This window comes from Salarias fasciatus, chromosome 15 (genome assembly GCF_902148845.1).
Source record: "Salarias fasciatus chromosome 15, fSalaFa1.1, whole genome shotgun sequence".
Taxonomy (NCBI): domain Eukaryota; kingdom Metazoa; phylum Chordata; class Actinopteri; order Blenniiformes; family Blenniidae; genus Salarias; species Salarias fasciatus.
In genome coordinates, this window is record NC_043759.1 from 15,876,614 (window position 1) to 15,889,187 (window position 12,574).

Sequence of the window (12,574 nt, forward strand, 5' to 3'; positions counted from 1 at the left end):
CCTCTCAGAAATTCCTCCATGATAGCTGTCTGGGACATTTTGTCTCCAGTCACAGACTGATCCCTCGATTGAAAACATTGAATGTTCAAAGGCTGTTATCCCTGTTTGGAGTTTCTGATCCAGGGTGTCTGAGACAATGGCTGGCCATCTCATCCAGGGCGGCAACATTTGATCCCTGAGTCTTTGTGAAAACCAAGTGGGTTGCTTTACTGAGATTTGAACCTCAACACATCAATGGTGTCTGTCGTAACCTTTTGAAACCAATTTCTTAGCAAAAAAAAAAAATAAAACCAAACAATCAGGCGGTGCATTGTCTTGTTTAAGAACAATGAGGAAATGTTAAACAGCAGTCAAGGCAGCCCAAGAAGTAAAACACAGATAAGGTCGAAGGAAGTTACTACTGCTCAAGTTTTGAGTTTAAACTGAGTGAGAGTGCAAGCAGGGATGTGTGTGTGTGTGTGTGTGTGTGTGTGTGTGTGTGTGTGTGTGTGTGTGTGTGTGTGTGTGTGTGTGTGTGTGTGTTCTTGTACATACCCAAAAGTAAGGACCAAAATTTGTTTTTCACCAACAGAGTGAGGACATTTTTGCAAAGTGAGGACATTTTTGCCGGTCCTCACTTATCGACAGGCCTTATTTGACCTTTTTGAGGGTTAAGACTTGGTTTTTGATTTAGTGTTACAATTGGGTTTAGGTTAGGTTTAGGGCACAGGTTAGGGTTAGGCATTTATTTTTGATGGTTAGGGTTGGGGTAAGGGGCTAGGAAATGCATTATGTCAATGAGTGTCCTCACAACAATATAAGTACAAACGTGTGTGTGTGTGTGTGTGTGTGTGTGTGTGTGTGTGTGTGTGTGTGTGTGTGTGTGTGTGTGTGTGTGTGTGCTCTTTAGGGTATCAGGAGCATCTTTTATAATACTGCAGGCCTGTTTATGATACACTTTGCTACCCTCACCACCCACTGCAGGTCTTTGTGGTTCTCGTCTGTACAGCTGGAGGACCACACACAGTACAGCAGTGGGCCGGGCGTCTCTTTTGGGCCGAGAATGAGCGAGGAATATAGCCTCAATCTATGGACCGCAGTCTTTGGTGGACGTCCTTCTAGCTGAAATTTGAATTTCAGGTGAGGAACATTGAGATGTTGACACCAACGAATTGTGAAGTTTCCACCCTTTGCACACAAAGGGGAGAGTGTAAGGAAGTAAGGAAGTAAGTTCGAGCCGGTCTAAGAAATATGGTGCAATGCGGGAGCAACTGCAAAAATTAATGACACATCTGAAATGGTGCCACAGTCTTCCTCGAAAAATATTGATGCAAATGACATTCAGCAGAAGCTTGACTGAGTTATAAGGTAGAGAAAAAAGCTGCATCCAGCAATTTGTGGAGTAAACTTGGCTTTTTACAAATACTTGAAACCCCTCCATAATGCCCAGGGAGGGTATACTATTGCAAAACAATTCGTTGTAATTTATTATGCAGAAAAATATCAATTTAATTGATATTTTTAAATTTAAATGAAGAACTCAGCATTTTGTACAACCATTCATCTTACTTTCATACTGCTTGAATCCATGTGCTGCGCACAATGAGACCAGTGTTAACCACTACACCCGTGTGCAGATCCATTTGATAATGATCTTTGATGGCAACCTAAGCTGCATTAATGTAAGAAAGTGCAAACTGACTTGACCTTTTCCAAGTGGGAAAAAGCCATGTGACGACAGATTCATTGTCCACAGAAAAAAAAATTATTTCCATCTCATTTTTTTCCTCAGTGCAATGGGCGTAATGACTGCCGGGCATGTCAATGACAGGAACCTGAGCAACTGACTTTATATCAAGTGTGTAATTCATCTTTCTGTTCAGTTCATGCATTTTATCACGTTGAAATGAAATGTTTGTGCTGTCATAATTTTGCAATTCATAGTTTGACAGAAAAGTTTACCACAAGAGCATCTAAGTGCATCGTGGACATCATATATACAGTGTGACCTGCATAAAAATGACAGAACTGGGCCGTAATCTTTTACTTCCATTGACACAGCTGCTTACACAATTTAAATAACAATGTCTCAAAAAAATAAATAAATAAAACACCAATTATAATGGTGAAACTGAGCTGGTAAATAAATACTTTAATTTCACACATATTTTTCATCCAGAAGTATTTGTTAATTTTACAAGGTTCATAAATTTGGCAAAACTCTATTTTAGGTCAGCACTGCTTCATGTGATATATTCCAGGTGACTGAAAGTGAATATTTAAATTATCAAAAAACTGATTTGATGCACTTAGAGAAATAAACATCCTATGACTTCATTATTGGGATGAAATGATACAGACTTAAATGATTTCTTATTTTGGTTTTACTGCAATTTTTGTTGTAACTATAAAAATAATCCTCATTGTGTAAAGATGTGATGGACAACCAGCCCCATATGCCATAGTTATTGAAAGCATTACTACTATGTTACATTACAGACTCAAGACCAGGCACCATAAGTAAGTCTGCCTGACTGCAGTTGCCAGAGGGGGGGATTTGTGGGCATCCGTCAGTGCTAACTGGAAGTGACAGTGTGCAGAGAGGTCCTAATTACTGTCTCACTTGACTAATTGTCGTCTCTGAAGAATGTATTCCCACTGAGGTCCTGGGGATCTCACTGACAGCATGGCTCAAGATATGTCGGCCTGTGCTGATTTCACCATGTTACATTCAAAGACTTTCCCACAAGTGAGACATGAGGATAAACCGAACTGAAAACTGTTGTGGTTTCTTGCTGAATGAGGCCTAAATTGTATTTGCAGCAATGAACGCTGTTGTATTGCATCTGAAAACAAAGGAGGAACAAATTTATACATTTTGTTTGTGTTATCGCAAATGGAGAAAAGTGTGTGCATGTTTCTGGATGGAGGCTTTTTGACTCGCCAAAGGGTTTGGAAACTGTCATCTTGACATAACAGGCTGATGAAGTGAGGCCATCTCTGGCTTTCTGGAGCCAGCCGTATTAAAATAACATATAGCATTCAAAATAATGCAGTAAAAAATGAGTCTTTCGAGCAGGGCAACTGGCAACTGAACTGAATGAATGTCTTCTCTTTCAGGGTCTTACCATTCAAAGTGCATAAGCTTCTCGTTTCCATGGTTTCCTTCTCTGTGCCAATGCTATCTTTCCACCAGTCTGCCTGAGCGAGGGAGCGAGGGAGGAAAGAGCGACACAGAGAAAGAATGACAGAAAGCTTTTAGCAGTGGTTATCTCTCCTTTGCATAAAGTCCCCCTTTTGCATTACCCAGTGCATGAATTGTGTTTGAATAAACACACCAGTCAGCTCATATGGAGACCTCCGTGGGTTACAAGTGAGTGGGTGTGTATAAACTCATCTAATTTATGGTCTCCTTCTGAAACGACACAGTTTGATCATGGATGGAAGGGAAAAAAAGGACCTCTCTCAAATGGCATAGGGGGTATTTTCCTATTAGGCACAGAAAACTAAAGGAGCAGGAGTCGTTTTACCATCATAATGAGGCAATTTTCCATTCCTACACTCCCTCCTTTAGATACAGTACTGTCATCCAGAACGGCAAAGATGTTAAATGATTGTTTAACTAATAAGACACATAAAGATCGTTTCTTTCCTCGCTTTTAAAATGTGTCTAATTCTGTTCCTGAACATCAGTATTTGTGCACTGATAATCTGGGCCCCTCTGGATTTATTGCAATGCCTGATCATTGAACCAGAGGGCGCTCTAACTTTAAAAGGGGAACTTTTCCCTGAGCTCAATAAGCATTCCTTTCATGCCGAGTGAAGCTCTGCTGACTTATATGGAAACCCTGAATTCCTCCTTAATTATGCTAATGGTCCAGATGGTAGCATGATGAGAACCATTCTCTTTGATATCCTCGCTCTGCAGAGAGCTGCTGTGCAGACCCACGCAGCCCGACACGCGCTCCGTGTCAACGTTCACACACCACCTACTTGATCCCGTGTAATTACTGCATGTTTCCTTCAGCTCACACGGACACCCTCCTCACTATTACATGCATTTGCTTGCAAATTTCTGGAGGTTTTAACAGACCTCATAAAGCACACTTCAATAGGTGTATACTTTTTTTGTTTAAGCTGCAGTTAATTGACATAATATTACAAATTGACAGCAGATATTGGGGAAAAAACAGCTAGAGAGCACTTCAAGCAAATCTTTTTGACTTTAAAGGAGATCAAAAGTATTTAAAGCGTGCGTTTTCAATACCCCTTTCAGACCAAACGCTGTACTGACTTTATTTTGGACTGTTTATTCTCGACACTCACTCACACAGACCTGCCATTCACACTGCAGTCTCACAGTGTCTGTGTTCATCCAGGCTTGGACTCTGGTGGCGCCGATCAAAGAGCTCCTTTCACATCTCTGCAGGGATTAAATGGCACCCCCAACCTTCAGGGGGGGCGGGGTGGGGGTGGATGTGGATGTGGATGTTGACGGGGGGGGGTTTAAACCGCTGTACCTTTACCTCCAGCTGATGCGCTGGCCCGTGAAGAGCTGCTCATTGGGGGCGGACGCTGATAAGGTGCATGTAGTGTTAAATCAATGGCGTGGGCCAACGCAAAGAGCTGCGAGATATCCATCTCCTCAGACTTAAAGGATGGAGCCCGCATGAGCCCGCTAATCACAGAGAAACGCGATGGGCCGCGCAGATAATGCGCGTCTCTTTCCCCGTGAAACGTAACCGGCGGTGCGTCCTTTGTGTGTGCGTTTGCCACACACGCACCTTTCACATCGCAGGGTGGCTCACACTCCAGAACAGTCTGCCGCTGGAAGGTTTTCAAGTCTAAAGTGGAGTTATTTGCATAGGTTAAATATCCTTGCCTTTCAGCGGCTTCTGTCGATATTACGGATTTGCTGTTCTGCCAATTTTAATTCCTTTCATCCCACTCCTCCCACATTTCTGGAATGATGGTGGAAATTGTTGAAAGGCTGTTGCTTCAAATGCCATAAAATAGATTTCTGGAACAAAGTTGTGAATGAGAAAGCACAAGATTTGCCTCGGATGTGAGGGAGAGGAATCAGTGGTGAGATAACCTGCTGGCACAACATCACAGAGCTGTGTGGCAGAGGCTGGCCAGCTATTGTGCTCACTGTAGTTTAGTTATTTATGTGCCAAACCCGGCAAATGCCTGTAGCTAATAAGATAATGCCTTTTCTATTGTGAACTCAGCTTTGATGATGTTTAAAACTAGAAAAATCGCATGCATTGTTTGTCATATTCACATGGTTCTTAAAAGAGAGCGAACATGCGGATAATGATAACAGTGGTGTGCTCATGGCTGGGAGCTCGAAAAATACCAGCTGGGAAGTCCTATTTCCCAAAAATCATCACAAACATCTTTAGATGAAGGACACAGCATCATCACTTCCCACATAGGATAACTGTGAAATAGCTACAGAACACATCATGAGGGGACTGGGTTTCTAATTTAAACACATAATAATAATAATAATAATAATAATAATAATAATAATAATAATAATCATCATCATCATCATCATCATCATCATCAAAGAAGCCAACAAGTCTTTCCACAGTACAGAAACTTCTTACAATCTTCCCAAACATCACATTTACTCACGATTGTGTCACTAAGTAGAGATTACATCCCTACATAAAACCTGGTGTCACGTGATCAGTGTCATAATTGTCTTGTGGTTCAGATATCTTCTGTGCAAATTTTTATTAAAAAAAAATTATTCGAATTACTGGAAGAGTAAAGGCTGGATAGAATGAAGTTATGTGTTCCTCTCTTCTCGGTTATTGCATCAACCGTCGTCTTCTCTGCTCAGTTCTTTTACATATCTGTGTTTCTGTTTATCTCTCTCCGTCTCCCCTCCCTCCCTCTCTCTCTCCCTTCTCGATCTGTCTGTTTCTCTCTCTCTCTCCTTCCCCCCCTTCTCTCTCTCTTCCCCATCTCCACCCCCCCCCCCCCCCCCGCTCCTCCCCTCTCTCTCTCTCCCTCCCTCCCCCTCCACCCCTCCCCACCTCTCTCTCTCCATGGTGCGCGTTCACAATACTAACCTTGGCTCGACGTCAGCGGCTGTGCAGCAGTGCAGTATAATGGGAGCGCAGGCAACCTAGAGCGCCTCATAGGGGGCTGCATATCGCTGCTGTATCCTCTGCTTGGCGCTCTCTCGCCCCTCTCCGGTACCTCACTTACAGCCCATGCTTTGGGCTCCCCCCTCTCCACTGGACCCGTACCCTTCGACATGGATGTCCCGCCGTCCCTCGACCCCGAGGATTGCTGTTTCTTGGCGCAGTGAAGGAGGAGAAGGAGAAGGGGAAGGAGAAGGAATCATGCCGGGACTGCTAATGGATTTAGGGAGAGCGCGAGTGACCATGCCGTGATCTTGCGCATCCAGGGCCGCCGTCACCCTGCCTTGCCCATCAACCGTAGAAGAATTACGGGGCAATCGAACTCGCGCACCGGGGGGATTAACCACTGTGCATTTTTTTTAAGAACAACATGAAGATTACCTCCCATCATCTGATGATAACCAGTCTCGTTTTCAGGTCCAACCTCAGGCTGATCCCGCTTCTGCTGCTGTTTCTTGGTTACTCTCGCGGGATGCCACACGTTCTAAGATTTGGTAAGAGTCTGCTCATGACCGTCTTTCTCCTCCGATGTCCGCGCGTTTTGCAATCGGCCGAATTGAGGCGACGGCGGCGGGATGCGAGAGCCGCTGCTCGGCGAGGGCTGCTCCTGCTTCTCCGCCTGCTGTGCAGACAGCCGGTCAGTGATTTGACCTGTTCTCCCAAATCCTGCTGGGCTTTGGCTATTTCACGGTGACCATTGTAAGTTTGTGTGACTGTCAGTTTATATAGCTTTCATACATGACAACACCAGGGCGGAGAGTGTTTTTCACCAAACTTATGAGGCACATAAAGAAAGGAACATGCAACAGTTCACGGCTTTTGAGGGTGAAAAAAAAAACCTCCTCGAGACTCGTCGCGTGTATTCCCTCTACAGTAGCGATATCCTTGTGTTTCTCCGTGGCCATTTAAACTACTGAGTCCTCAGAGCGTCTTCTGCGACATGTTTACATGTAAACATTACCCCCGGAGTGCGATCGGTTTGACTGATATGTGAGAAGAGATAATCGATACAACGTGAACTAGTTTTAGTCCTTAATCCCTCTGGATTTCGACTTTTTTGAGTAATTTCCAATTCCCTTTTATCATAATTCCAATTTTCTCTGAATAACATAGTTCAACCTCGTCTGAACCGCTGCAAAAAAAAAAAAAAAAAATTAGAGCTGAAGCTGTGTCATGTCTCCTGTTAGACAGATACTATGAATACTGTTGAATTTAAAAGTGTCTTTTGAACAGTTTCCACAGCAGTGCATTGTCACTGGTTCCTATTTTAAATACGCGGATGCATTTATGTTGCAAAGTCGCGGCTTCTTGCAGCGTCGCCTGTTCCTTAATGAGATCCGTCCGTCCATGGCCGCCTCCGCCGCTCCGGATTGCATTTACAGAAAGCATCTTGGAGTGACAGGGGGAGCCCCCCTTGACAGCGGATGTCATCAAGTGTTGACAACACATCCTTACAATTCCCCAATCCCCCCGAGGGTCCTGTTTAAGAGTCAGGCCGCGTCCGCAGGAGCCGCCGCTATGGCAACGGGATGTGCTTGTCTTCCTGCTGCATCCTCAAACCGATGAGCGATTTCCAGCCTCACACATCGTTTGACAGACGCGAGGCGTCGATTCAGTAATCTTCAGGGGGACTGCAAAGTTCTCAAGTCGGCGAATGACGCAAGGTGACGGATAGAGCCAAAACTGCATGATTAGATTCAGTAATGTGTGAAAATCACGAGGGAGGCTCAAGGTTTACTTTATCTCCCCGTGTCTCAACGCAAAGGTCAGATGCATACCAATTACACGATGTATACAATAGTATACATCCATACTAGTGCAGCATATGTGGCAAACCAATATATTTAAGCATCAGTGAAACAAATGAGCATTTACATCTGTTGAGGTATCCTGGTTTTAGTCCCTCAAACTCATTTTCAATAAGTCAGATACAATTTTGTGAACTTAACTTATATGTTGACCTACCTACTAGCTCCCCTTCATTTTGAAATAAAGATTTGAGCTGGGCAGCCAGGTTAAAAATCAGCTGATAAAGCCATGTTTGGACAGACTACACTGGTCTTATCTGGAAACCAATGATTTGGACGCTTTTACTTGCAGCTAAAAGTGGAACCACTTCGGCCAACATTCAGCATGACTCATTAGTAAAGCTTCGAAACTGTATGAATATGGTGTCAGACAGACCTAACAGTGATTTGTTGTTGGACTCCCTAAAAAATGCTGTTGAGAATTTTTTTTTCGGTTCACTGCCCCCTCAATGACATGTGGTGTTTTTTTTTTTTGTTTTTTTTTTTTTTGCCTTTGTATATAACATCGCAGCAAATTCCGCACGTCAGACGTGAATGCGGCATGATGCATTTGTAATCCGCATTTTTTTTTTAAATATATTGATAAGTACAACATGGAGATGGACTTTTGCCGCCTTCACTTCACTACGGCTAAATGTGTTGCCTGTGTCAGTCTGCTGCGTCTAGCTTACTAGACAAACGTAACCACTCGAGATAAGATGTGATTCGTGTCAGTGAAATGTTTTTTGCTCTGAGGTAAAGCTCATGCTTGACATCTTTCCCCCGACTCCCTCAGCGGAGCTGTTGAAGTACAGTTAAAAACCTGGTCGCTGTCCATGGTCCTCACACGTCTGCTAACAAACGAGCCGCTGTTTCAGCACCATGGACAGCGACCAATGTGCTCCACAGCATGGCTGCCTTTCGCTCAGCCAAACGCGCTTTGCTTGCGGTTTTGTGATGCAATTAGAAAAAAAAAGAGAAAAAAAACTCGCTATTTGTTGTTTTTTTTATGCAACTGTTCTATCAGCCAAGTTGCATGTACCACATGCAACTCGTTGGTAAAATGGTTCCAATTGTTATTGAGTCTGTGTTCACTGGTACTTTGTTTCACCGAGATGAAGAAGGATAAGGCGTGTTATTTTAGCCCCAACAAGCAAAACACATGTCAGTGATTGCAAATGCATTTTCTGCAGGAGAAATTCAAAAAGTCCCCAGAGATAATGGAATTTACTGGTGCCTTTTTTTCCCAGACCCTTTGCTGGCCTGCAGGATGTGCTTATTCAGCAGATAATCCCAGCTGCTCCTACAGGAGGCTGGCTAAATGAGGAGGTCAGCTCCCCTGTGTCTGTCTGTTCCTTTTCCTGCCCCAAGTTCCATTCTGCCCAGACAGGCTGCTCACATTGTTAGAACCACTGTTCTCCTGTCAGGCTGAGACCTTTACACACACTCACACTGTAACACCAGCGTAGTCATCCTTTTGTATTCACAGCATCAGTCTCACCATGCAGAGCGACAAGTGTCGGGGTAGGGGGGCACCAGCTGCAGGCAAATATGCTGAGGTAATTCTCACACTGAATTGAATTATTATGTTTGGTGTTTCTCATTTATTACTGTTACAGGTCATTTATTAAGTTAGTGCTCATGCAGTGCCATGCTTGTAAGAAAAAAAAAACATTCTTGAGAGAATATTTTCATTTCTCAAGCTTGCACTTGCCTTTTGAGAGCAGTGAAAGGCGCTTTGTAGCTCCTGTTGCTCAGGATTTCAGGTACCCAGAGAAAAATTTTTTTTTTTCCCACCTTCACCTGTGCAAAAAAGAATGGATTAAGCAAACATATTCAGAGATCTAACTGCTCCAAAGAAACACAGGTAATAACTAAATCTGCAAATTCAATGTTTTTCTCCATGATGTTTTCCACAATCATATTATAGTTACTGTTTTTGGAAACATAAGTCTCTCCAATAGTAAGGCGTTATGGATACATGATCTTGTTTAGCTTCCTCCAATAATAATAATTATTCTGTAACAAAAGCAATGAGTCATTGCAGTTGCTTTTCCATCAGAGATGGCTGAGGCCTTTTTTTTTCCTTACAAATATATCTGATTCATTAAAAAAACATACACACATATACACACAAGCTAGATTTTAATTCCAGTGTCCATGGATGTCTGTGACTGTGAGCTTATGTGATAACACTATCACTGCCATCGGCGAACAGCATTGGCAGATGCAATATGTCCTCAGGCTGTCAACTGCTGCTGAAAGCATTGCTGAAACAGTGGTGCTAATTTGTTTATTTTGTGTACAGACATGTGTGGGGGTATTTATAACTAACACGCAACATTGTTTTCAGAATGAAAATCAAATAATTTTCTTGGTCTTCGACAAAAAGGCGAAGTCCCCTCTGTGAAAAGGTGATGTTAATCCATCTCTTTCCACAGCACTCTGCCTGGATATATGCCCTGATGGCATTTCAAATATTTAACATCCTTCATCCTTTTAGCTATGTTGTGGTGGCAAAATGACAAGGTTGTTGGGAACGAGCAAGGGTAAAGAGAACAAATTCAAGGGGAGTTTGCAGTTAATTGACTTGATTTGCTTTAGCCCACTGCCAGCCTAAATTATCAGCATGCTGGAGTTCAGTTTGGGATTGAAGGAATTATGGATAACACCCTGTGCCCTGGCCCACTGCCAGCATGTTCACAGCAAACACATTTAAATAGGCACAAAGCTGCTTAAAATATTCATGTGTCACTTGGTCCCGCCATAGCTTATAGAAATACGAAACTATCTCTGCTGGCAAATGATTTCCGTGGTTTAAAAATACCCACTGTGGGTTTCAAGAACAAAGAGGAGATCTGTCTTACATTAGCATGCAGCGGCGCACATGGGCTTGAAGCAGGGAACTATCGAGATGGGATTCTAAAACATGTTTACAGTCCTGAGTCTTTGAAGGTCTCGCTGTCATGCATCAGTTACAAAAGACTCTGTGGTTATTAATTCAGGCTACAGATTTCGTGCTGTTTTAAAATGGCAAATATCCGTGAGGTATGAAATTAGTTTTCCTGTTGGGCTTAGTATTAAGTCATTTTTTTAGATTTACCCGAAATGCATGAAAAAAAAGACTATTTACACCGAGGGAGGCTCTAGCTGATTGACCTTGTTTGATGGGAAGACGGTTCCAACATAATTGCCTTTATCTTTTTTTTATATTGTGTTGTGTTTTTGAAAATCATCATAATGCGCCTAAGACCTGCATTTTTCTATTTTCTTGTTGAAGGCTTGACTTCTGCAATGGATTTTATTATTTACAGCCTCTCACTCTCTGTCATTGTCAGTCAAGGATTTCCCAGGGTATCAAAGGGGTTATAGGTTATATGTGCAATTGTGCAGGAAACAGCCCCTGGAGAACAGGCCTGTCGCATGTCCTGCTGCCTGGTTATCCGGCTCAGAGCTGACTGTAGGTCAAAGAGTTAGCAATACTTGTTCAATCATTTCTTTATTAGGGACCGAGCCCGAGGGCGAGGTGGCCTCAACTGAGGCCACCTTGCCTGAGGGCAAGGCCTCTATTGTTCTTCTTCGTCCGTTTGTTTCTTATTATTTTACTGTCGCACTCGAGCACTAATTTGACCCCCTAAACATGCACGAAAACTCACCAAATTTGGCACGGACATCCGGACCGGTGGCCACTTGATATAATGAAAAAAATTAACCCTATAACCTCATCTGCTCTCTAGCGCCACCTAGAAACAGTAAAATAGCCACAGCAACCATTAGGAATGTCGCAGAGAGACCAAATCGATGTGGATGTGTTCGTCTCCTCGAGATCTAAAAGTCTCTCATTGACAAAAATGTCCTAAACCCAACAGGAAGTCCACTATTTCCCTTTCAGTGTAAAATTTGGCAAAAAATGACTCCTCCTTTAAAAATTATCTGCTCCGAGACTGCTTGTCGTAGAGACGTCAGAGTAGTGCCAAATAAAAGAGGACAAGCTTCTCTTCCGACGATGTTCAAAACTTTTTCAAAAGTCTCAGGGTGTGGATTTTATTAACCCTTAAAGTTTGAAGTCTGAAAACGCACTTGCAACACTACAATGGACAGTGCGACCCGCACGAATGTCGCAGAGAAATAAAATCAACATGGATGAGTTCGTCTCATCGAGCTCTACAATTTACCAAGAGACATACCTATACCTAAAGTGAACAGGAAGTCCGCTATTTCCCTTTCAGTGTAAAATTTGAGAAAAAAAAAACTCCTGCGCTGCGGCCTGTGGGAATGTCTTAGAGATATCAAACCAATTCCTCAAGTGTTTGTATCATCAAGATCTAAAAATCATCCATTGACATGCATTACCTAAATCAAACAGGAAGTCCGCTATTTCCCTTTCAAAGTAAAAAACACTTCTCATGAAAACGTTATACCACTCAAGACCATTTGTTGTACAGATGTCAGAGTAGCGTGGCCTGATAGAGGACAAGTTTCTCTACAAACGATGTGCACAACTTTTTCAAAAGTCACACGGTGTGGATATTATCAGCCCTTCAAAATAAAAGTCATATTTTTGAAAAAATGGCCGCTGTGGCCCGTAGGAATGTCGTAGAAAGATAAAACCAAAGGCTCACATATTCATCTCATTGAGATCTAAAA

The 12,574-nt window shown here is 42.8% G+C and overlaps 1 protein-coding gene across 2 annotated transcripts in view; it reads left to right on the top strand.

Annotated features, from left to right (window-relative positions):
- Positions 1-6,095: 6,095 nt before the first annotated feature.
- LOC115401394 (glutamate receptor ionotropic, kainate 2-like) overlaps positions 6,096-12,574 on the top strand; it is a 65,218-nt gene continuing 58,739 nt past the window's right edge. For both annotated transcript variants that reach the window (XM_030109545.1, XM_030109546.1), the window contains exon 1: positions 6,096-6,634. In XM_030109545.1, the coding sequence (XP_029965405.1) occupies positions 6,511-6,634 (124 nt within the window). In that variant the 5' untranslated portion in view covers positions 6,096-6,510. The remainder of the gene's footprint in view (positions 6,635-12,574) is intronic.